Here is a 26471-nt window from a genome sequence, read left to right as displayed (position 1 = left end):
TAAGAATGGAAACTGAACGAAATGCCTATTCATTGATTAATTTAGTATTTAGTATTAAAGTTAAAAGGTACAATTTAAAGTTCTAATCAATTGGGCAATCAAATGTGTCAGACATTCCTATAAATCGTTTTAAAACGAAACCATGAAACTTAAGTACTATTAAGAAAAATTGTAATCGGCATGTTATCAAACACACCACAACACCAGCAACAATACTCAGGCGAGAAGAGAACAATAAACGAATGATTTATTTAATAAAGAAATTTATGGCCGCTTACAAATTGGCCTCGTGACGGGGCTTATCGAGTATCGACAGTCGATAGTCGATAAAATCGTTGTCGATCTCGATACCGGACGGTTATTAATGGTAAACTCATTGTGCATTCTAATGAGATTCGACTGCCTTCGCGCCTAGTTTGAAAACGGACAGTGCGTGTACTAGAACTATTAGTAGTCAATTTCATTAATCTTTATTGATATGTCGACAATGTATTTGTTGATCTGCAACCTATTTTAACATGACCTTTCGGTACTTAGGCTTGGGCAGCTAAAGCAGGCCACTGACGAGCTTTCCAAATGGATGCCGTTACAATGGATTCATCCAAATGGACGGCATCCTAATATTAAAAATTGCACGTTTTTGACATTCACGGACCGAATTTGGATTGCAGCCACGCTATTTGGACTGTTGAAAGGCTCGTCAGTGGCCACCTTTAGAATAACGTCAATCCTTGACACCTCCCATTGTCTACGACATTTTGTTTAGGTTATACAAATGAAATAACATCGTGATTAAGCACGGCCTGTGCACACCGGCTTGCGTGTGCGTGACGTGCACGTGCGCGTGCGCCAAAATGTTGGAGTCGCACACGCACACGTCAAGCAAGCGGTGTGCCGTCTCTTATAAGGATCTGTATGCTACAACGCCACACGAGTAAGTGCACGTCACGCACACGCAGTCGGTGTGTACAGGCCTTTAGTTGTCTGGCCACCTGCAGTTGTTGACCTCTTGTTCGAAAGCATGAAGTGATAAACACAATTTGAAAATATCGACTAAACGCAAACGAAAGAGGACATCGCCAAAACGCTCGACACCATCGCCCAACATAAAGCAATCGCATCCAATGCTGATAACTCATCTCGGACGGCAGTAAATCGAGAAGGTCCATAACTCTCGCTGGTTAATTACGAATAAATAAATAAATAATTGAATGTGAGCGGCCGCGGGCCTAATCGACCGGGGTGTTGGAGGTGCTAACAAGGACCCGACACGGCCCGGGCGCGAATTGCTACTGAAGTGTGATAACACTGATGATAATGTACTTATTGCATGGTGTTAGGTCCATGTCAAAGCAACTTCATCTATTTCTTGACACATTTTTGACGAATGGTGTCATTTTGTTGAAATTACCGGCTGTTTGTAGAGGTCACCTATACTTACCTAAGTTATCATAAAAATAAACAGTTTAAATTTTTTTTTTAAGTAGGAAAATCATTGAATCATTTGAGTTACAGATTGGGTAAAAGTAAATGCGATATTTTTTGTAAAACCAAACCATTCCAAGGTAAAATTAAAATTTCGCTACTGTCAAATTTATTTATTTGGTATTGGTACACCACGAGCGCGATCACGTACCGCAGGTGAGGAACATCGTAAATATTTATAGTTCCCAAATGAGCTTGAATGAAACCGATACCATCCAAAGATAGTCCAAGTCCGCGGAAGACGAATGTATTGTTTTCTTCATCCATTTTTCCGGCGACGGACGATTGACGCGTATCCATTTCCCCGGACGAGACGAGAATAGCCGTCGTCTATGTAGTGCTATAAAATAAAGGGTATCACTCGTCACCGCCGACCATCGAGATATACCGGCGATGTCACAGATCGCCGCTCGTTAGAAGGTAATTAGCTCACGGATCACTCAGCGCCTGTCTATTTAAATGAACGGGAAAAAATATTTAGGTTCTTATATGCAATCGATACGGGGCTCAGATCTGCCGCAGAACGCTTTGTTTAGGTTGCACAATGCTGTAGAGGTGTTCCTGATACTGGGCCTTAATAAGTGCAGCTAAAAGCACCTATGACTGTATGACAGCCCGAGAGGAAAAAATTGTGTCATAATAGCCACTGGACTAACCAGTTTTATTAAAGTACCTAGGTAACATCATTAGTGTTGTGAATAACGCTTCATTTCTTTTTCTTCAGACTCGAACCTTTAAGACTCTCGAGGCTTAACGCCTCAAAGGCAGCAAAGACGATTTCTTACATCCATACGCGTAAATACAATTCTCAAATATAGTCGAGTCTTCAAGACTTACGAGTCTTCAAGACTTACGAGTCTTCAAGACTTACGAGTCTTCAAGACTTACGAGTCTTCAAGACTTACGAGTCTTCAAGACTTACGAGTCTTCCAGACTTACGAGTCTTGAGGGCACGAGTCTTTAAGCCTAAAAATAAGCGTTATTCACAACACTGACCTGCATAAAAGTGACTGAACAACGTGGAGTCAAATGACTTAAATTAGGCTTTAGAATAAGAAAAAGAACATATGTGACGTTTTCTACCAAAAGGTACCACATTGTCAGTGGTCGATTAGGTTGATTTAAAATTAAGCTATATGGAAATAGCGCCTTATTGACAACCGACAATAAGTACCCTTTCGGCACATATATTTTATATACAACTGCTTTAATTGTATGGCTTTATATGTATGATTTCGTTGAAGATTTCCGCACTAATCAAGGGGATATATGTACAGATACGCACATATGGGGTGTTATTTAATACAATATTTAAAATCAAAGATCAATAATGTTACGTCCAATTTACAGTAATTAAAAGTAGGTATCTTTAAGCATGACTCATCTATGCTTTTTACGAAAAACTAATCTGGATCTCGCGCTAGTCTTGCCGCAAATAAGTGCGCCCACGCATAGGTGTATTGTTTACCTGTACGTCTACATCGATTCACGTGGACACACTTTTTCATCATTATTGAAGGCCGGAAGACTAGATGATTATTTAAAAGCAGCTGAAGTAAAATAAATGAGAATGAAATTTATTTAAGATTAGCAAATGACAAACCTAACAATACATATACTAAGACTTATTATACCTATACTTAAATCAAAATATGTATTATGTATTTTCAATCCAGACATTACACGAAAGGGACTAGGACTAGGATTACGTTCTTATGATAAATTTTCCTTTCAATGCATTTCCCATTTTCTGCAATCATAAAGCTTGTATTACAGATGTAACTACCTATAAAAAATGCACTATTTTTCTTTTCTTTCGTATGTTCACATCAACGTACGAATGTGTCTTGCTATTTCAGTCAGAATCGGTACAAAAAGTACTGAGGTTGACTGAAGTAGCACGACAAATACGAACGTTTCCGAGAAAATACGAAGGAAAACAATTATGCACTACATCTGTATTTGCGTTTATTGTCCCTGGTTATTGATCCATTTACGCCTATTTGGCCCGATTTTCAGTAATTTCATAAGTCATTAGATGGCACCTCTAATCGATCCGGCCCGGCTGATGGATGAGGCGAGCCGCTCCGCCCGCGCGCGGACGCCCGCCAAACCGAGTGATTTACGTGCTTCGATGACAGCACTTCCTACTTTATTGTGATCATGTAAAATATACATATCTAGGACTCGGATCTAAAATAAATGAAAATGGTCTTAAATTAAACAGGTACGGCAAAAGTCTCCCCCAGCGGCAGGGTAACGACACCGATAGCCCAAATGGCTGGTAGAGAATACTAGTAAGTAAAGTAACATTGGGATGCGAATTTTATACTTCAATACGATTTTAGAGTTTTGGTCGAGTAGTCTGCTACGATTTTGATAGCACACGCAGTGCAAGTGTTAATAATTTCATAGAAATTTGACGCTTAAAATAACACTAGCACTGCGTATGCTATCAAAATCGTAGCAGACTTTTCTTGACTCTATCAATCTTTGACATTTATGTGACACTTGACACAATATGAAAACTCTTGCTAAGCTCCGCCATTTTGTAATTTTATGTCGATTCTATGCTATTTGTAGATATAGTTTGTCTATCGTATCCGCTGATTGGTGCTAATCTATCTGGGTACCGGATATAGCCGTTATCTTCGATGGCCTGACCATATTTTTCACCTTAGCGTGACGTAATAAGGTTCATTTTGGCCCGGCGTGCAAGTACTTGTAGTTGTTATCTCATATCCGCAAGTCGAGTGCAATAATGTGTGCTTTTCCCACGGACGTCGGTTTGCTCGTGTCAACTGGAAAATGATTTTCTTTATACATTAACCTTTGAACGTTGTATATGTATGCAACCTAATGTAAATACATATATTACAACAATGTAAATACATATACTACAATACTATGAAATTGTTAACCACCATTTTTTGCTACACCCTTTCCAGGGCCCATGTATAAAACATCTGTACTTACTATGGTATGCAAATAAAGATCTCTATCTCTATCTCTAGTACGTTGCGTTGTGGTGTTTCGAGTTTCCCTTCTGTAATAGGAGATGACACTTTTTTTGTGTCTATTGATGATTAAACCGTTTGTTTTCCAAAAATTTCTAATACAACAGGTATACATTGGACAGATATGAAGTCGTATGTACTTTCACAATTATCTAAGTGCCAAGGAAATATATAATAGTACAGGTAAGTATAAATAGCATACAACCATCTATAAAAGAGAAAGGTACTAATAGTGTATAAAGTCTAATCGCGCTTACTGCTTTTTGCTTTAAAACCATCACGTTGCGACACTCGCGCCTCGAACTCTGACATTTAGCATAATCGAATTAGAGTCCAATAGGTCCGCATCTAATCTGATATCGTATGTGGTAATCCGTGATGCTGTCTGCTTTGAGTTTCATTTATCTCTGTATTTATATCTTTGCTTCCTGCGCCCACGTTGTCTGGATCTGGTATGCTATAGTCGTGGCTCAAGATTTGTAATAATTTATAATCTAGACACCTAATAGGTCTTTCTATATATATTATATAATATATTGTTAAGTTATTGGTAAAGTAACCTTCTAAGAATTGTCTCTAGTAATCAGTAACATACCTATTGGGTACACGGGCTAAGGAAAATGAGCACCAATTTTAAAATTCAAGTCATAGAAGTTTGTAATTTTTAATATACAATTATTCATATTTTCAAGAGATTAAAACGACGCGACGCAATTGATATTTTCTAGGTAGGTACCTATTTACTATTCATCCAAAAAAACTTGTTGAAGTCGTAGGTTAATCAGTATTTAATTTACGTCACCTATACAAATTTATTTGATTGTTTTGAATACAATTTTCTTAGTTAAAATGTGTTATATTATGAACCTCGTATTTGTCTACGTCAATTGAATTTACAAAAATATCACAAAGTCAATTTGGTATCAGTTGCCTATTAGCTGTTGCTGGTACATATTTACTTGAAAATGTACGCTTCGTATTAGGTTGTATATGTAGATGTCGTAACGTAACATTAGACATCAACATTTCAAAAAAATCCTCTCTCGTACCCATCTAAGTTCTCTGCATACTACTTTTCTATCTCCAGCGCGCCAGCGACAAAAATATCACAAAGTCAATTTGGTATCACTTGCCTATTAGCTGTTGCTGGTATTTACTTGAATACTTACGCTTCGTAATAGGTTGTATCAGCACCAACAGTATGGCGTAACATTAGACATCAATATTTCAAAAAAATCCTCTCTCGTACCCATCTAAGTTCTCTGCATACTACTTTTCTATCTCCAACGCGCCAGCGACAAAAATATCACAAAGTCAATTTGGTATCACTTGCCTATTAGCTGTTGCTGGTATTTACTTGGAAATATACGCTTCGTAATAGGTTGTATCAGCACCAACAGTATGGCGTAACATTAGACATCAACATTAAAAAAAAATCCTCTCTCGTACCCATCTAAGTTCTCTGCATACTACTTTTCTATCTCCAGCGCGCCAGCGACAAAAATATCACAAAGTCAATTTGGTATCACTTGCCTATTAGCTGTTGCTGGTATTTACTTGAAAATGTACGCTTCGTAATAGGATGTATCATAACCAACAGTATGTCGATGTCGTAACATGTCTAATGTTCAACATTAACAATCAACATTTCAAAAAAATCCTCTCTCGTACCCATCTAAGTTCTCTGCATACTACTTTTCTATCTCCAGCGCGCCAGCGACCTGCAGCATCCTAAACTCTTTATGCTAATGTTTCATTGTGGTCGACACTTTCATTTGTTCTATCTCTACAAGACCCATTGTCATCCCCTGCCCTTTGACTCCATTGTGTGTTTTTTGTGACTCCGGATTATTTTATTTCCGTTATATGTTAAGCTTTGTTGTCTCGTGTACATTATTAAGTTAAATCAATTTTTTCGATGCTGATGTTTTTGTGGCGCCTTTCTATTGTATAATGTGTTTGGGTAGTGAGTTCAGGAGTTTTTAGTTATCTATCAGGCTATTTAATATGTCATTAACATTGATAGCTTTTGTATATATGCCTGATGCCTATTGAAGAAACTTCGTTATTCTATATTTCATTCTTCCATCAAATATTTTTAGCTTATGTTCACTCACATAAGATTGTATTTTATTTTTTAAAGTTATGTACTTATTGTTAGTTGTAAACAGTTTATGATTATAAAGATCTAAGGAGATATGATTGTCCTAATACTCACATAAGTATGCAATTGTATACAATCACTTTGGAATATGTTTGTGACACAATAACTTATTAGTGTTCATATTTATATCGTTACAATACACACAAGATCTCCAATGTTTCATTAGTAGCCTTAGAGGATATAACCAAACGGAGTAGCCATTAGCAGGTGTTCCCTACTGTCATACACATTGTGTGGACTGTCGGCCAATGGACATACACATTGTGTGGACTGTCGTTTATCTGACATGGCTATTTTTACGTGCCCGTGCCGTGCAAAATCGGCAGACTGTTTTGAACCGAAAATTACAGGCAAGGCGTCTCCATTTGGTTATATCCTCTAAGTTAGTAGCTATCTCCAATACAGTCCCATTCCGCCGCGTCACGCCTGGGACCCATTGTGATTCAAATTGTCATTCAAAGTGGCCCAAACCCGGTGGCACTCGGTTGCTCGACACCTTCGTACCTCGACCCTGTACGTCAATCCTCGTTTGTTTTCTAAATGCCCTTCGTAAGTTTAAAATTCGAAGGGAATTTGACAAGTAGATATGTAAAGCTCGTTCAATATGTACCTATACTCTGTTTTTTTTTTAACAATTATATGGCCTGGATGCGAGTCCTTTAAGCCAAACCTATACTCTGTTTCTTTAGGTATTTAAATCAAAGTAAACAAAAATCTATCCTCAAAAGGCTCCTTAATCTAGTTGAGGGTAGAAGATAACATTACACGATCAAATAATGTAGGTTAAAGTCAGGTTGTTCAGTGACTGATCCAGGCGATTTTGTAATTCGTCGGTTAACCAATAAATGTTATAACTATCGGAAAATTTAGAAATTGTTTGTTTACTTTTATTCAAATAACTAATGATACAGACTTTAAGTAACAACATAGGTTTATGTTATTTGGTTAATTATTATTATTGATGTCCAGTCAAATGCGTGGCCTGAAAAGGTTAAATGCGAGAAAAAAACATACTTTGTCATTATATAAGTATTCTATAAATACATTCAAAGGTTAAGAACGTATTTCGACATAATAAAATTACCATTTATAGGTATAAAACCATTGTATCGATCATAAAGAGCATATATAATGTAATATAGTAAGCGACGTACAAATTCAACGTGAGATTGAATTACTTATTATTGACGATAATCGAAGGCTACGATCCTGATGTTTATATAACAATAGTTTGCGTCACTGTATTTTAAGCAGTTTATTATAAAAATTAATTAATATTTGAGTTATCCGAACAATAGGGCGTGACGATCCTTAAATGTTGTTTAGCGATTTATTCTGTTATGTATGTAGCGAATGTATGCTCTTATCTATCAGTTATTATGATACCAGAACTTGTATATGCGTCAATGCTCACAATAGAGTAACTTAGTCACCAGCAGTTTCCCCTTTATCGCAATACGAAAAAGACATAAATTATTTTCCATGAACCGACAATGTAAAGCGACTATTAGCAACTTTGTACGCACAACAAAATGAATGATAAAGAAAATTAAAGGTTTCCAATAGCATTTTATGATTCCTTCCAGCGACAACAAGGTGCTCATAAAACGAAATAGAGGCAAAAAATAAGATACGTTATGCTATGTTATTACTAAACATGAAGTGTTTCTGCGATTCAAAATAACTTCACAAATTATAGAACTTTGCAAATGAAAAACTTTGTTTCGATATCTGTGCAAGTGGATGCATAATTGCGAAGTGGGAGCCCACTTTGTACTATGGACTCGCCGACTCGTTTTGACGGTCAATTTTCTCTCCACCCATAAAAAGCGCGAACATGACTACGTTAATAATAAATTACATACATCGGCTTGGACGATATAGCCATTTGAAAATAACAAATGCTTGAAAACATTATCATTACTTTAGTATATTTAATTCTCGAAAAGATTGTTCGTGAGGTTCGAAACAATGCTTAGGTATCGATGATCCCGATGAATTATAGGCGAGTAAATCTGAGAGGCTTCATTAGCGACGTTCTCATTAGATCTTTGACCTAATATATGCCATACTGGCACGTCTGTTGCATTAAAATCATGTTTTTATGGTTCGTAATTTTACACACCCAGATACGGTGGGAGAACACAATCGTGAGATTTATAGTAATTACATTTCAGGCCGAGTACGTTCCTGTTACGTCTCATCACACGCCTGGGTAGGTTCAAATAGGAGTTTACGGTCGTAGATAGTTGCCACCATCGGAAGGCTTGCATTGTTGCATTGGTCGGAGCGAGCCGCGCAGTCGCGACGTCTCTTAGCCGCATCCGACGTTCCATTGTTGCGATTTTATTGCCGGTGTTACCGTCCCCGTACCGGTCGTAAACCACGCGCCGGCGCGCGATACTATCCGGATCGCGACCGCAACGCGTTACCGAAGCCACCACACCGCGGCCGCGCTTTCATTCGTTTCTAATAAATTGATAGGATGCAAGCTCGCTCGGCTACACCATCCGCCATTGGTCGAGGCGTTCCCGCCGCGATGCTCGGACCCCGGTTGTAAATCAACTTTACAGCCTTTAATTACAGATATTTGCCGTCCCATGTGAGTGCATGGGATATCGGAGGGCCGCGCTCGCGAAAATATCGCATAATAATGGGTATTGACCCGTAATGGCTTGCCTGTAGGTACATATCGGCCGCCTTTGTCTTGATTGTTCCACGAGGAATATTCTTTCTGAATGATTGCCAATTACATCGGCCCCTGAATTTTACAGGCGATACAATATTAAATATACACTTCGGTTTGAATTTGAGTTCGTATAAATGATTTATACTATATTAAAGTTAATGGGTTAAGAATCTTTTTATTTGTCTCTACATTCTTCTTCTGTACTAAAATCGGAGGGATCCTCAGCATGAACATATGTTTAAATTATACAGTATGTTCGTACAGAAAGTTTAATAAGAAAGTGATATTGTTTGCCGCGCCAGCAACACTGTTGCACCGGATAGGGCGGCCGCCATTTTAATGTCCCTCTGACGGAATTACGCTGGATTGTTCTCGGGTTTACTGCCTCTCTCATGATTGATCGTTGTATCTTCAGCCTTATGTCATTCTCCTCGTATCTCTCGGAATTTGTAGGTACTAAGCAATAAATATGTCTTGAGTTATGTGAACTACGGAATTATTGCATATGTTTAACTCATTCAGTACCTAATTTAGACTAGTATGTAGATAACTATTCTTTATTAGTTCACTTTGCTTATACATCGGAATCTATGTGAAGATTTATAGAAGAAGAGTATCTGTGACATTTGTCGGAACCGCCCTATTTATTATTGATTTAGCCAGATTAGTACATTGTGTATTAAGGGCGGGAAATAAGAAATTACGAACGAGTGTCAATTTTAAGCCCGACGCGAAGCGAGGGCTTAAAATGTTCACGAGTTCGGAATTTCTTTACCGCCCGTGGCACACACAATGTTTTTCATCACACTTGTAAGGAAAAAAAGGAGAATTAATAAAAACAAACTTCTGTATAAAACACTTTTCCGCCCTAGGGCGAAAATTTCAATTTCCCGCCCGCAAGCCCTACGTGTAAATAAGTGTTTTTCATCACACTTGCTCGGAAAAGATTTTTTCCGCCCTAGGGCGAAAATTTCAATTTCCCGCCCGCAAGCCCTACGTGTAAATACATCTTTTCCGAGCAAGTGTGATGAAAAAAAATTTAAAGGCAGAATCGATCATAATACGCCATCATTTAGGATAAATAACCAATAGGTACTGCTTCATACAGATACCTATAGTTATATTTATATCCGTCGATGCCTTGAGAATATTATCAGCCTATTAAGTGTAGTAAGTTCTTAGTAAAAGTCGAATAAATTAAATTCGAATTCAGCCCTGCCCCTGATTGGTAAGTTCTACTTTTTTCCCCACACGTCATGCGTGTAGAAGATTATGATTAGACAGATCGTATTTCTAAATGGAAGGCAGGCTGTAAATCCCCGCATCCATAAACTTGTTACGAGTGTCTAAACGGGGAGTAGCTGCCGTTTATAACATTAATGCAGGAATATGAAATAAAAAAATACTTTATCTAGGGCTACGATTTCAAGATTTTCTTGAATGGCGGAGATTTCGGGTATTTTTCAAGAATGACTACTTACATTCAAAGACGTTTTATGTAAGTAACTAAATGAAAACATTTTTTTTTGGTCATAAATTAAAAATAAGCTCAAAGTGCTTTGTAGTTAGAACCTAGTACAGTCAAATATATTTTTTTTTGGATAAACTAGTACTTACATTATGCAGTTTAGTCATGCAATTACATAAGACAGGTTAAAATACAATGAAACAAAATATATACCTAATTAAAATAACACATAAGCTAAACATAAAACTGATAAAACTAATAAAAAACTAAACTTAAATATAAATATAAACTAAATAAGTATAAAATAAATTGCCTACTGAAGTCCGTCCCGGGCTGCCCCCGACGCAAAGGTGCCCATCACGCTCGCTGCGTTGCTGCGTTGGATTGCGATGGACAACCTTTGCATCAGGAAGAACCCGGAGCGGGGGTCAAGGCCCCTTTCAAGCGAGCCCCTTATGGAAAAGTAAGACAACGTATAAGCAAAGCCCGGACGACGGGAGCAAAAATGCACTTTTCTGGGCTTTGTTTATAAGGTAGGTACCTAAGTACTGAAAATAGTACATGAACACACCATCATTACCACAAGAAACCATCATTAATTTTTATCACCATTCATTAGGTAACCCTACGTGCAATTTGCTCCTCTAATTCGACATCGTTTTATTCGTGCCCCGACACCTTTAGATCGCCTTTACGATGCCAGTTACAGGCCGAGTGATTTACTGACAGTTAAGTTTGAAAGAATTAACTCTTAAATTACAGTGTGATTCTGAAATTTTACATGTCTTCTCACGCTTGAGTTTATATTAAACGTACTATATTTTTTTAATTTTTCAATATGTTTACATTTATGCCTTCCTAAGTATCTTCTCGAAAATTTAAGAAAATGATGAGGTTTTATAGTACTTATGTAGAGACATAGTTTCAGGGATAAATACGTATCTAATATTTATCCCTGAAACATTATGTCTCATAAGTACCTGTGTGTACAAAAGAAGTGTTCAACCATATTATCATTCGACGTCATCTCTTGCACGGTTCTTCGGCAAAGTGTTATGTGTCTATTTATACCCATGTTAATATATTACCCTCAGTAATTGACGCTCACGTAGCTCGTAAACGCTCGCCATTTCGCGTTCTAATAGCGTAACATCAATCTCTCACTTGTGATTTAATTCATACATATACATACAAAAGTGGACATTTCTATACATGGCCCTCAGTTTTGTTTTTGAAATCTTTAAGTAACAACGTCGAGTAGAACAGTTTCCATTAAAACTGTCCAATTAATGCGGAATTTGAGCGTGTTTTGTTACTTGGCAATTAAACAGCGCGAAGCGAGCCAGCTGAGGCGAGTCGAGTAGGCGAGCGATTTAGATTGATCGAGCAAGAATCGAGGGGGGCGGCGCAATCAAAAGCGAATCGGGCCAATGGGCGAGCGGCGACGGCTCCGCGAGCTCCGCCATTGGCCAGCCGTGGGGTTGAGGGATATAAAGGGCCTTGATACAGCTCTCGATAAGCGGTAGGCGTCGAATACCAATTTGATCGATTATCGCCCATGCGGCCACGAAGACTGCGGCCGATAGGCCGGCATTTTTCCACACTGCTGTCGGTAACGCCTTGACATTTTGATTATTGTTTACAATTACGACACGACTCTACTTGAAATAATAAATTCACTTCTTATACGCTTTTAGGCAGGCACATTTAATTTATAATGGAGTCATAAATGCAACTTTAAAGTTAATCTTGGTTGTAAAATTGCCACAAATCACAGTGTAAAATTGCAACAGTGACCGGAGATGCGGCTAATCGGCTGCTATTTACAATGGTTTATCAGTTCAGGGGCGTGCGGCTTAGCGATTTACGAGTCCCCAGTTTCGCGCACAAAAGAATTAACACTCGTAAGCGACATCGAGTGCCAATAAATATCGAGTGAGGTGCGAATAATCGACGCAACACTGTAGCAGCAATCGTAAAGGTGTTTCGCGAAGTGAATTCCGCCAGTTTAGTATAGGGTTTCGGGAAGCAATAATTTGTGACAATTGGGTGCGATTAGATTGGGTTTGCGGACGATTGGTTATAGTTCGTAAATTAGCTTTTAACCGGCCGAATGGCGCGGGTCGGCGTTCCGAGTTATTGATATGGGTATGGTAGGCTTTAAAGTATGGGCGGGTAGTGTTATGCAAATACGTGCGCGGCTTGGTGCGCACGCGCGTCGAATCGTGCGTTTTCCGCGCGGAGTTTGTGGAAATCGTTATTGGGGTGATTGCCTCCAACAATGGGTTTTGTACGGGATCGCATTTAATCGGGTAACGGTGTGGCTTCGTGGGTGATAACATGTAACGCGGTGGGGCCGTGCTTTATCGTGAACTATGAGTTATACTGCATCTTTCCGGCACGTTTATTCTTAATACATTACGTTAGTTAATAGTATTTAGGTATATATTTATTTAATTTGAAGCTGATAGAAGTACTTAGTCGCCTAATTAGATATAATAGTTTGCATATTAGATGCAATCGGTAAAGTTCTATAAGAAGTGCATCTCTTTGAAGTGCATGTCTATCAAAGAATAGTAGGTACCTACATATTATGATGTCTATGTGTAGAGTCAACAAAGTTAATTGGTGTGCATTCTTGTTTATAATCTTTAGTAGTGCACATCAAATAGCTGAGTAACAAAAACAATAGGAATCCACTTTTTCGTATATTTTAATAATTTAAAAATCAAAGTAAAAAATCATTCAAAAATATGTTGAGATAAGTAAACATAAACAAACTGAAACACTTATGATCTACCTAGGATGGATACGAAGTCGCGCATCATAAAATCGCAGTCTCAAAGCAACATAGTCGGCAGTAAAGGTGTTAACGCGAGCGTGGGTGGGTTAACACTTTGCACGTGACACGCTACATGTGGCACTTTTACAGATGAATTATACATCAAAATCACTCTGCGGCTGGTAACGCTATTTACTACTAAATACCTGATAACCCATAAGGGCCACTTGCACCATACCACTAACCCGGGGTTAACCGGTTAAACCTGGTGTTACCATGGTTACCAGTACAATTTGACACTAGGTTAACGGTTTAACCACTAAACCCCGGGTTAGCGGGATGGTGCAAGTGACCCTATAAGAATACATGCCTGACTCACTTTACAAGAGTAAAAAGAACAGAGTAAGTAGGTGAGTATTATAGTTTCGTGGCTAACTATATGTCGTCCAAGTAGTTAGTTGTCCTCGACTATCTGAACAATATCCGAAAAGATGCACAGCAATACATAATAGGTATTGCTGTGCATCTATCTATAGTTATATACTCGTAGATCTTAGTGATCAGATAAGTCTCAAAAGTTACACAAGTCCTTGCGGTTAAAACAAATTTCTTCAATCAAACGAAATATTTAATTTATCAGGCATAGTTAGGAAGTAAAAAAATTACTTTTTGAGGTTCTTAAATAATGTTTAGGTACATCGCTTTGCTGCTAAAACATCGAGCTTAACAATCCCCCGATACATCAGACTCAACACATCCTAAATAGGCTCCGCTTTATTTGCTCCAATTTCACCCTTAAAACATAAACGTGGCAATTAATCTCTGAACGGGTGACGTGCACTCCCAACCCCCGATAACCGGGGAATGATTAACTGTAGACAGGAAGACAAATAGTCGTTTAGGTATTCGCTAATGCTCGCTCATCAAACGATCGATGTCGGGGCGACAGACGATGTCTACGCTAAATAACTTCGCTGTAACAAATTGATTGGGTGATTTGCAACTCGAGAGCTTAAACTGTTGAAGCTGCTTAAGTTAATGTAGATAAGTTCTGCATGGAATGTACTTACCAATGTGTATTACATGGTCGTAATGAGTATTGTTTTAGCTAATGAGTTTTAGCTTTTCGATGGTTAAAGCTGCTTTTATACCGATCAGATTAATCATTGAACTATTTTTAATGCCGTTAAAAAGTTTCTTCAACTCTTCATTCGTTCGTTCTTCGCTGTTGATGCAATAACACCAACACTTAGGTACTATATAGTACGTAGTAACACAAGTACCTTACACTCACATGCAAAATGAGCTCCTAGTGTTTACTGAAGCATCTGCTAGCAGTTCCGAGTGATGTATGCTAGCACGGTGCTGCGCACGACCATCCGTCACTTCATTACGGTCCGCAGATTAGTAAATCAAGAACAATCCGCGAGAACAAACAGCTTCCGCGAGGGCCACACGGGCCGCGCTATATCCAGCCTCGTAAACGGACGATCAGACGCGCTCGCGCACCCATAAATCATCGATCGTGCGATGCGATGCGATTTAGCACGCTCGCCGACTTTACGGCCCTTACCAGCGCTGTAAAGGGTTTTACAGCCTCAAATAGAGAATGCCAGTTTATAGTACGGCGATGTGGTTAACGTGCCTTTACGAGTACTGCTGGTCGTTCTGTTATTTTTACTTATCAATTAGGACGTGTTGCAAGTTACAACCGTTTCGGTGCTAACAGTGCAGCTTAGTGCCTTAGGCATCAGGAAGTCATTGAACTATAATATTGACGATTGTAATAAAATGCTTTAGCTGTTATCGTTTCCTTTTCTGTATAAAATAGATAACCAGCTCACATGGATGGGATGGTTCACAAAATGCAAAATGACTTGGTTTTGGCATCTAAGTATGAGATGTTTCAATAATAGGGATTGACTTATTCCAGTCGGCGTAATATGGATGATATTATGCACATGATAAAATAACTGTCACTTTTTAACACCGCGGGATAGATAGTGACGGACACCGTTTTATCACACTGTTACGTAGACAAGAACGACCATCATATCCTTACAGGGTAGTCTTTACCCTCTAACAGAGTTTTATCGCTTTATTTCATATTTTATGCTTATTGTTCCAGGTACACCAATAAACCGGCTGCCGATAATGGCGAAGTCGGTGCTGGATCTGTACGAGCTGTATAACCTGGTGATCGCGCGCGGCGGGCTCGTCGAGGTGATCAACAAGAAGCTGTGGCAGGAGATCATCAAGGGGCTGCGGCTGCCGTCTTCCATCACCTCCGCTGCCTTCACCCTGCGCACACAGTCAGTACCACTCGTAGGCCTTAAGCTGGTTTTAGTGTCACGCGGACCGTCCGTGCGGATCGCTCCGCACCGCCAAATTGCATGAGAAAGCTGTCAGCGCGGACGGGCGTCCGCGTAAGTGTTGCGTTTTCTCAATTGCATCCTCATTTACCACACCACATTGGATTTCAAACTTACTGCTTCTTCCCCCTCATCTTATAGGTATCTAGGGTGTGAGATACTGTCATTCAATCATCCAATCCAGAGCTGAAATTATGCCTTATTGATTGAGGGTGCAGTTGTTGTTATACAGGGTGATTCATGAGACGTGAGCAGGACTAATCCTGCACACTCAGTAACTGATAATTGATCGATCACCGTCGTATTTAGGTGAAACAACGACACTTTTTCCTACTTTTAACTTTTTGGTGAGGGCAAATTTAACTATCTACAATCATGGTTACCCTACAAGACCTAATTAATAAACATAAAACCTCTTTAACCGTAATGACAGCATTTTGATTACGAAGAAAATAAACTGTCAAACTTGAGTGAGATACGAGTTTTCAAAAGTAACCAGACCGTGATGACAGTGATGACATTCAATTTGACACAGAATATCGGTAGTTTAGTATTTTAATTTTAGGGTGACCATGCATGTCGTAAATAATTTTTTTTAACACGAGTAGAAAATTAACGTTCATCTCACTAATACTGATACGAAACAGTTGCTTATAATTTACAAAATGCGCAGTCTTAGTCCTGCTCACGTCTCCTGAATCACCCTGTATATTGTTGGAGATAGATCCATTACAATTACAAGCTAGTTATAGCTATTTACAAGATAATAATATGTCTTTGCAATACAGGGAACCTGTTTTAGGTGTATTTCGAAAGTCTATAAACGTAGAAAGACGATAGTTAGAAATAGATAAGCATGAAAATAAAATTATTGTTATATTTAGGGGAGGCGTCGCATGAAAGAAGCTTACCTATTTCAATACGGATTAATATAAGCCGATACGGTACATCCTATAAGCCTTAAGTCTCTACCATTTTGGTGATTTTACGAAAGAATCACCACTAAGCACATTGTCAGGAATCTATATCTAATGAATCTAAGTATATGGCATTGTTTAGACTCTAGACGATAATCTAAAGAGATGCATTAAAGATTTAGGCCATCTGTGTGGTCTTAAAACGAATCGGGGCTCGGGAGCCGTCGCTCCATATTAGATTGCGACGCTTTGTACCACCTTCTTGCATCCAAATTCTCACGAATCGGAGACAAAGAGAGTGCGACAATGGCAGTACGTGAGCGTCCAACGCGACAATATGACATCTTCATAATTAATAACCTCTAACTCATCTCCACCGATATAATTTCCCATTTATCTTCAGAGTTCCTTCACCTCGTGGCTTTTGTCGGCCGCATAAAGGTGTCTCCACTCTACATTTCTAATTCAGAGTGCGCACCGTTACGCACGACGCTTCGATTTTGAACGCAACCTCCGCATTATGATTACAATCTTGTGTACTCCTTGCTTTCTATTGCTCAAGAAGCTACCATCCGCGTGCGGTTTGTCGAACACCTTATTTTATGTCCCCGGTAAACGGCCGACGCTATTTTAGTACCTAATATCGAGATGCATTGAGTGAGATATTGCGGTAAGTCGACGATTCTACGGCGTTCGGGCGTTCGTAAAATTAGACGCGCGTAATGACGAATGCCGTATATTTAGCTTTCTCGTTTGACAGTTTATGAAAAGGTAGCAAGAGTTTTTATGAAGCAGCGTCGGCCCCTCAGTTGTTCATTGTGTTCTTATTAAATATGTGGCCGCTTAATATGAGTTATGGCGAAGAACGGTGACAATATCCTCGGATAAAATTGACTTGTCATAAGAATAGGATTAAGAATGTAATGGGATGTTCAGCTATTATGCCGATTATAGGTTTGAAGGATAGGCTTTTTATAATTTATAATTGGTTTGAAATATGATTCATATGCGTGTCAAGTCGTTTAGTGAGCGACGAATGCATTGACGTTCGACGTTATTTATTAGATCGTTCCAGATAGATATTTAAATGAGATCGCATGTCACGGCAGTTATAATAATCTAGTAATTTATTTCTGGGCATAGAATCAATAGAATTTAAATAACAATAGGAAAATCTTCTTGTGGAAAGGTCATTTGCCTTTTTGATACTATGTTTGTTACTTTTGAGAGTGGCTGCATAAAATAAATGTTATCTTATCTGTAAGATTGAATCTGGTAGGTATTATTCAAGGATCGAAAACATGGACGTTTTATTTGTAGTCTAGTTTGTGTTAATATTTATACCTGCACGGAATGGTCTTATCATAATTTCGACCAACTTAGGATTCACCTATAGAAGCTATATATACAATTACTTTACAATAAAATTTAATACTAAACTAATCTAAATTAAAATTCATCTAAAATTAAATTAAATGCATCGGAATTAAACCTATAAATCTATTTTTTCTTTACAGATACATGAAGTACCTGTATGACTACGAGTGCGAGAAGAAGAACTTGTCCACTCGCAGCGAGTTGGACGCGGCCATCGAAGGCAACAAGCGCGAGGGGCGGCGAGCGTCCGGCCAGTACGACGCGCAGGCGGCGCTGGCAATGGTTGGTTCAGTTTACTTGATTAGGTCTTTTTAGGGTTCCGTACCCAAAGGGTAAAAACGGAACCCTATTACTAAAACTCCACTGTCCGTCTGTCTGTCACCAGGCTGTATCTCATGAACCGCGATAGCTTAGACAGAGATGATGTATTTCAGTTGCCGCTATAACAACAATAACAATATTTTTATTCACAATAAAAGTTTAACATGCACGTTACAGTGAACCCCGCACTAGGCATATATTATTTGTAACAAATACTAAAAAGTACGGAACCCCCGGTGGGCGAGTCCGACTCTCACTTGTCCGGTTTTTTAAAGTAAGGTCTCCGTCTCCGGTTAACTCTGATCGCAACGTTTGCGTTCTGTATGTTGCTACCTTCGCATACGAAGTGACATTTGAAACGTTAGCCTACGTCGCAGACGTACGCAGTCTGCGTCAACCGGAGACCAAGACCTATAATAAATGTGTCGTTGTCGAGCAAAAGGTACCATATTTTCGCTTGCTACAAGGACGCTCTAACAGGTTCATGTAAAGATACGAGCAAATATCGTACCTAATCGATAACTTGTGATATGTATTTTTGTACTTGGAATAATTACCTAACTAGCAACTTAATTACATGTGATAAGACTTAAACTTAAATGTTTCATCAACAACCATCCTAACGATCCATAGTCTTCCCCCTTCCAGCCCCCGCTGAACCGGGTGCCGGCGTCGCTGGCGCAGCTCTCGCAGCACATGCAGCCCCTCTCGCTGTCCCTGGGCGGAGTGCCGCGCCTGCCGCCGCTGCCGCCGCATGCGCCGCACATATCCCAGCACGACATCGAGTACAGAGTGCGCGAGTACATGAAGATGATACAGACTCAGAGGGAGCTGATGAGGAATGGTGAGTTCATACTTCATTCTCGCACATCTCGCAACACGACATCGAGTACCGAGTGCGCGAGTACATGAAGATGATTCAGACGCAGAGGGAGCTGATGAGGAATGGTGAGTTCATCTCTCTTCAGTCGTTCCCTCATTCCTGAGGATCGTGATCGCTAGGTTTCACATCCTTGATCAGCTGTCTCCATCGGTCTCGATCCATTGTTGCCCTCACTGCTTGATGGAACTTGCTCGAGGAAGTGGCTTCTCTAACTTGGTCAGTCCACCTGGTTGGCGAGCGACCGCGACCTCTCTTGCCTTCCACTCCACCAATCACGACCGGTTTCTCGAGACTCTCAGCACCTCTTCGCATTACATGGCCAAAGTATGCCAGCAACCGATGTCGGCAGATGGTGGACAAACGTGTTTTGATGCCCAGTTGGGAAAGAATAGACGCATTTGTGCGCTTGGCCGTCCACGGTATCCTAAGCATTCGCCTCCAGCACCACTATGGTTCTGGTGAGTTCATACTTCATATGAATTTGGATGGTCTTTTATTTACTTTTTAGTGCTCCGTCGGTACAAGATTTACATTCACGAAGCACTAAAGCTCGGTTTTAGTAGGATAGCGGCCGTCTCCATACAAAATGATACGGCTAAATATGGATATCGTAGTATTTTGCATGGAGACGGCCGCTATATTACGGCGCCGCTATCCTAGGAAACCAGAGCTTTATGGGATCAAGTTCGATCTTGCAAATCTGTTCAATGGATTTTTTTAGTAAGAATCAGGGGGCGGGGCGTTGTGGTTTGTTTGTAACATGTTACATATTATATTGGGCTAACACAAAACTGTGTGTGTATGTGTGTGTGTCTTTCCTGTAGACATACCCAATTTTATTATTTAACCCTTATCCACATGAAATGGTACTCCTTTTATTTGGATAAGTATGATTAAATCGTTACTTACATGCCTACAAGCTGTTAACTATTGTATAAAGGAGAGAAAACTTGTACCTATGACCCATATCGCGTAGGTAATTTAAATTAGGTACTCGTACGTCATCCCGACGGCCCAGCACTCTAGTGGTTACGGCTGTGTATTGTAAAATAAAATGAGTTGCTATAAAGTTATTCATTTTGCGCTGAATACTTTAATTGAGACTTTTTCTGTTTGCCTGCAGGTTCGGAATCGCCCCCCGGCTCCGGGCCTACCCCCATGATGTCGCCGCGGGACGCCGCCGCGCTCAGCGCCATCGACGTGTCGCGGCTCACGCTGTGGTCGCTCTACAACAACAACAACAACAGCCCGCAGCCCGACCTCGAGCCACAACGGTTAGTATTCTCAATTTAAATTGTTATCGATAACGTGTCTGAACTCAACGTCAAGCAAAGTAGTACCCCCATGATGTCGCCGCGGGACGCCGCCGCGCTCAACGCCATCGACGTGTCGCGGCTCACGCTGTGGTCGCTCTACAACAACAACAACAACAGCCCGCAGCCCGACCTCGAGCCACAACGGTTAGTATTCTCAATTTAAATTGTTATCGATAACGTGTCTGAACTCAACGTCAAGCAAAGTAGTACCCCCATGATGTCGCCGCGGGACGCCGCCGCGCTCAACGCCATCGACGTGTCGCGGCTCACGCTGTGGTCGCTCTACAACAACAACAACAACAGTCCGCAGCCCGACCTCGAGCCACAACGGTTAGTATTCTCAATTTAAATTGTTATCGATAACGTGTCTGAACTCAACGTCAAGCAAAGTAGTACCCCCATGATGTCGCCGCGAGACGCCGCCGCGCTCAACGCCATCGACGTGTCGTGGCTCACGCTCTGGTCGCTCTACAACAACAACAACAACAGCCCGCAGCCCGACCTCGAGCCACAACGGTTAGTATTCTCAATGGTTCTCAATTTGAATTGTTATCGACAACGTGTCTGAACTTAACGTCGAGCAAAGTAGTCTGCGATGGCGTATCAAGGTTATGGATCATCAATTTTATGTTACGGACTCGTACTTTGGGGAACTCCGCAGATTTCGTTATTATTACATATATGTACAGCAAAAATGTCTACCGAGATATTTTTGTAGATTCGTTTTTAAGGGCGATGTATAAGCGCATTATAAGGTAATTGTCTTTTCCACCTCTCAGCTTGAAAAGGTCTCAGTATGGTCATCATCATGCTTGGGATTAAATGATTTTGTCTGCTAGGTTAATATAATATTGAATATTGTTGTGAATGTGAACCCACTGACTAGTGTTTAAAAAACTCTTTTTTTTCTCTGTCTTATCATAGACCATCTTCTGCCTACAGCGAGGCCCTGAACCTGAGCGAGAGCCCCAACTCGTCGCTGACGGGCATCAAGCGCGAGGCGTGCCGCTCGCCGCCGCCGCCCGCCAAGCGCCGCACGCCGCGCCCCGCCTCCCCCTCGCCCACCCTCCGCGCGCCCTCCCCTCCCCGCCCCAGCAGCCTGCCGCCGCAGGTCAACGGGAACGGCGTCAATGGCGCCGCGTTCAAGATTACCACCAGAGGTGAGCGAGGGAACTTCACGATATTTGGGGCCAGTTGGACCAACCACAATTAACAGACTGATCAACGTCAAGCATCAGAGGACTATGAAACTTTTCATACAATAACTTATAGCGAACGCTAAAACGGTGAAAGACGGTCTGGAACCGGGTTTGGTGCAACCGACGCTTAGACTGTCGATATAAAGCTATATAGGTATATGAGGTACAAAAAAAAAAAAAAAATCAGCAGTACCCTGCAGCAGTCTTCCATGAGAGCTAAATAATAATAATTGAATTGCTGCTGCTCCTCGTGCCAACATTCTTGAAATTACCTACGAAGTTTTCGAAGTCTGTGTAACAACGTAGAGGGAGAGGGATATGCTCGTCTTAATTAAGTTAGCTTTATTCATGCGTGACTTAATTTGTAACATATTTCTTTTTTTTTCTAGGAGACGCCAGCACGGGAGACCAGCAACTGGTCGTCTCCATCGAGCTGAACGGTGTCACGTACGAAGGCGTCCTCTTCCCCTCACAAAACGCCAGTGGACAAAACGGCCACAGGCAAATGGTATCCTAGGCAGCTCGCTTTGCTCTTAAGGTCGAAATTCCCATTCTCAGGTCCTGATCGTTTAATGCAGGGAAATGTTAGATGTGTTATGCTTTTGAATGTTTACGGCTAGCCCTATGTGGGGTTAGACGCTTGCCAAGACGCTGTCTCTGTAGATATAAAGATCGGACGCTTGGTAAAGGTCGAACTCTGAGCTTAGCCTAAGGGAAGGTATGACACGGTCTAAGAGTCTCAGATCGAAACAAATTGGCATATTCAGAAACGCTTTCCCCAGTCTCTCTTGAAAGCATATCATTAGACATATAATTTCGTAGTTTAGATCTCAAAGTAATTTAACATTACATATCATCACACGTAGGTTCGTACGCTTGGGACTGGTAATCTAGCTCTTTCTTCAGTTCATTCAACTCGAATGTTTCAAACCAAGTACAAAACTCTGATCATACCTACAAGTAAAATACTTTAGATTCATTTTCTATTGTGATTTAAGTTTTTGTACTTCGAAGTATTTACGGTTCTCGAATAAGTATTATAAGTGTCACTGCCGAAGAAGCGTGAAGTTATTTATTAATAATAATTTCATATTTTTGTTATTGTATGATATTTTAATATTAATATTTTTTTATAAAAGCGGAGGAGTGACTTTTTGTAAATATAGTTTTACGTTATTTATAATTCGTTTAGGCATTGACGGATGTTTGGTCGGTGTGTCCGATGGTTTTATTTGTGATGTACATTTCTGTAAATACTTGTGTAGAGACGTTTTATACACCGCCATATATTGCGTAGGTATGATTGTGATTTAATAGTTTTCTTAAACTGGTGTATATTTTATACTTGTGTCGATGTCAGTATTGTATTTAGCGATCGTTATCAACGTGATGTATTGGTAGCAAAGTATGGTTGACAAAGAAACAAATACGCAAGTATTTTAAACATTATATATTTCACAAATTATGAGATTTAATACATATTTTTAATTACTTATCCAAATTATATTGAATACCTAAACGACTAAAATTTGTTCAACAAATTAGGCTGTCAGTCGTTCACGGCGATTGAAAAAAAAATTTAAAAATCCATTTTAAATAGCTTAATCACCTTTCGACGTTAACAGAAGACACAGGAAGGTTAATTTAATTTAAGAAATTTAAAAATATATTAGGGCGGAAAAGGTTTTGTACCGTAAAGAGTTATATCTAGAGGTGTAATCCTAAGATAAGAATTTATTTTATAGTTAAGAAAAAAAGTGAATATTCAAATGTATTTGTTTTTTCTGCCAACCATACCCTTTGCTACGAAAACTGCACGTTGATAACGAACACTAAGTAATTGTATTTAATGATAGGTAGGTCTACGGTAGTCGCTCGGGCCGCGTTTTCTTTACCCGAAAGAAAAATATTACCATAAAGACAGAATACCTCTACCTACTCTTCTCTGTAAACAATGAAAATTTCCTCTGATATTTTAAATTGGATGAGATTCACGATATATCTAATTATTAAATGAGAAAAGCCTAAAACAACGCTTCGGGAAACTTGTTCGATTTCAACGGTCGAGTGGAAAAAATTCTCAATTTAAGAGTTTTTAAACTCGAAGATAACAGCTTTAGGCTGGATAATGATTGGCAGCATCGCTTAGTGACGCAGCACGCAACTGTTCGGCGAACCGCCACGGCAACGTTTGACAATTACAAAACGCCTGGGCTGTAACTGCAAAAATTGATACCAAAATTCCCTATCTCCATCTCTGTTGTTCTTGCCTGAAAACAGGCAGGAAGTAGAGGAATGACTTCATGGTAGCCCCATGCTCTGTCACGTCGCGATTTTGCAGGTCATTTCTCAGCCGGAGTGAGGGTGGCTCGAATAATTAGTTTTCATTCGGTCAGTGAAAACGCAGCTTTAATAGAATAACTTTAAATGCATTGTATTCATAACGATTCACTGAATAATTAACTCAACAATTCGATTTTGGTAAACTTTCGTAATGAAAGCAATCTTGCTTATTTTTGAATTTTCTACATTGATATATCTGGCAATAGGACATTAAGACAGTTTTTTAATCGCATTGGATTTTATTAAGTAAAAGCCTAAAGAATAATAATAAGTTTGACTAAAATATTGTTTTAATGTTCATGCCAGTAAGCCTTCATATTTTGTTAGTCCTGAAATGTTATGCATGTCGTTCTATTGTGAATCGAATATGATTATATATACAAGATCGAATAAGTCATATTATGTCTTTGAGGGCATATTTCATGTCTAAATAATTTAAAAGCTTATTAAACCCGTTTCACATTGATTAAATTATACTGATAGGCTACATGCGTAACGTGACCTATTACAAGCATAGTTTTGTGCAATAAAATCCCAAACGAAATTGCTGTTTAAATAAACTCAAATTAAACTGGTAATTGCAATAATTGTATTAATATTAAGCGTAGCGTTACTCTGTAAAAAGCTTTGTAATTAATTTAGACTGAATTATTTTAAAATAGTGTTGTAGGTAAATGTTTTATAACTGTCTAATTTAAAAGTTTAAATTAAAATGTACAATTCAGTTGTGAGGTACATGTCTGGGCGATGTACGCTCAGTAGACGTAGTAATAGTACATTCCCGAAGATGTACAATATGTTAGGAACACTTGAACAGTACTAGGCCTACATATATAACTAGGTAGCGGCCAGAATAGCGCGTTAGCGTATTGCGTATTACACCAAAAATTTTGATGTATTCAAATAACTATATATGATTAAATAATGATTACATAATATCAAATATTATTTTTATTTTCATGTAGGTACAGTTGACTTCAAAGATATGTTTACACTTTTGCACCTTAACCAAAGGGTTAGGGGGATATTTTACAAAGGTAATAAGGCGAAAAATGTAAACATATAAAAACATTTGACATCGACTATACCTACCTAATTTTACCCCTTTCCGATTTTATCCACCTAGACTAGTTTTAAGTTTTTCGAATTTCTTTAATTTCGAGCTTGACGTGTTCTCTATCTTCTACCCTCCTAAGGCCCAGCCATACAAATGAAAAATGCAATATTTGCCACAGAAATTTGAACCTTTAGTGTAGGAAATAGAGTTGCTTTTGCGTTTTTCAAAAACTGAACGAAACAAAGCAAAAGCGACTGTTCCAATCGAATATGATTTAAATTTCATTGAACTGAATAAGTACTATAGGTAGGACCGCGGGCCATAGGAGGCTATAGATAGGTACCTAAATATGTAATACAAAATTGCTCCTCAAGCTTAACCTGATCAAATCTTTGATTCTTACAGTAAGCAACAGTATGGTGCGGTGGGTGGTTCCAACTGTCCGATATTTTGGTCCAATGTCATTGCGTCTCACTCTCTCATTAAGCAAAATGTGAGACAAAATACACTTAGGAGAAGAAAATTTGACCGGTGGAATAACACCCTAAAATACACCAACAAGAACATGTGACGGGTCTTGGTAACATTCCATTTCTAACCGCAGCTGCACTACCGGTACTGAACGCGTCGCTGTTATTGTCAATTTCCATAGTAGGTAAAATTGACAGTAGTGCAGCTGTCGTTGGAAATGGAATGTTACCCGAGGATACGAATATAGTTGGCCTAGGCTGGCGCCCTAGTATGAGCATGCGAAAGTCAGGGCTATAACCGCCAAAATCGAAGTTCGTCAATTACGGGCATTTTTCTCTGTCAATTACGTGTTAATGAGAGTAAAAGAGAAAGATCCCCGCAATTTGCGAATTTCGGTTTTTGCGCTAGGCCTCCTGATCTGTCTAACAAATACATACCCATAGAAGCGACATCTGTTGTTTCACACTTGTTATATTTTACAGCGCCATCTATTAGGTTGTGGTCGTACCGAAATGGAACTTTTCGAGCTTGTCGTGTTGTCAACTAGGCATCTTCATAGTTTTGATAAAATATAACAGGTGGCGCTAAAATAAAATTGCTAGCATCCGGC

The 26471-nt window shown here is 39.5% G+C and overlaps 1 protein-coding gene across 1 annotated transcript in view; it reads left to right on the top strand.

Moving 5' to 3' along the window:
- LOC134671903 (protein dead ringer) overlaps positions 1–25276 on the top strand; it is a 153931-nt gene extending 128655 nt beyond the window's left edge. Inside the window, exons 5-11 of the mRNA XM_063529763.1 lie at positions 15734–15917; positions 18412–18553; positions 19241–19436; positions 20599–20749; positions 21734–21951; positions 22380–23349; positions 23828–25276. Of these exons, the coding sequence (XP_063385833.1) occupies positions 15734–15917; positions 18412–18553; positions 19241–19436; positions 20599–20749; positions 21734–21951; positions 22380–22507 (1019 nt within the window). The 3' untranslated portion in view covers positions 22508–23349; positions 23828–25276. The remainder of the gene's footprint in view (positions 1–15733; positions 15918–18411; positions 18554–19240; positions 19437–20598; positions 20750–21733; positions 21952–22379; positions 23350–23827) is intronic.
- The last annotated feature ends 1195 nt before the right edge of the window (positions 25277–26471 follow it).

The sequence above is a fragment of the Cydia fagiglandana genome, chromosome 16 (genome assembly GCF_963556715.1).
Source record: "Cydia fagiglandana chromosome 16, ilCydFagi1.1, whole genome shotgun sequence".
NCBI classification, from domain to species: Eukaryota; Metazoa; Arthropoda; class Insecta; order Lepidoptera; family Tortricidae; genus Cydia; species Cydia fagiglandana.
The sequence above is the reverse complement of the archived record's forward strand: the minus strand, read 5'-3'. Positions and strand labels throughout refer to the sequence as shown.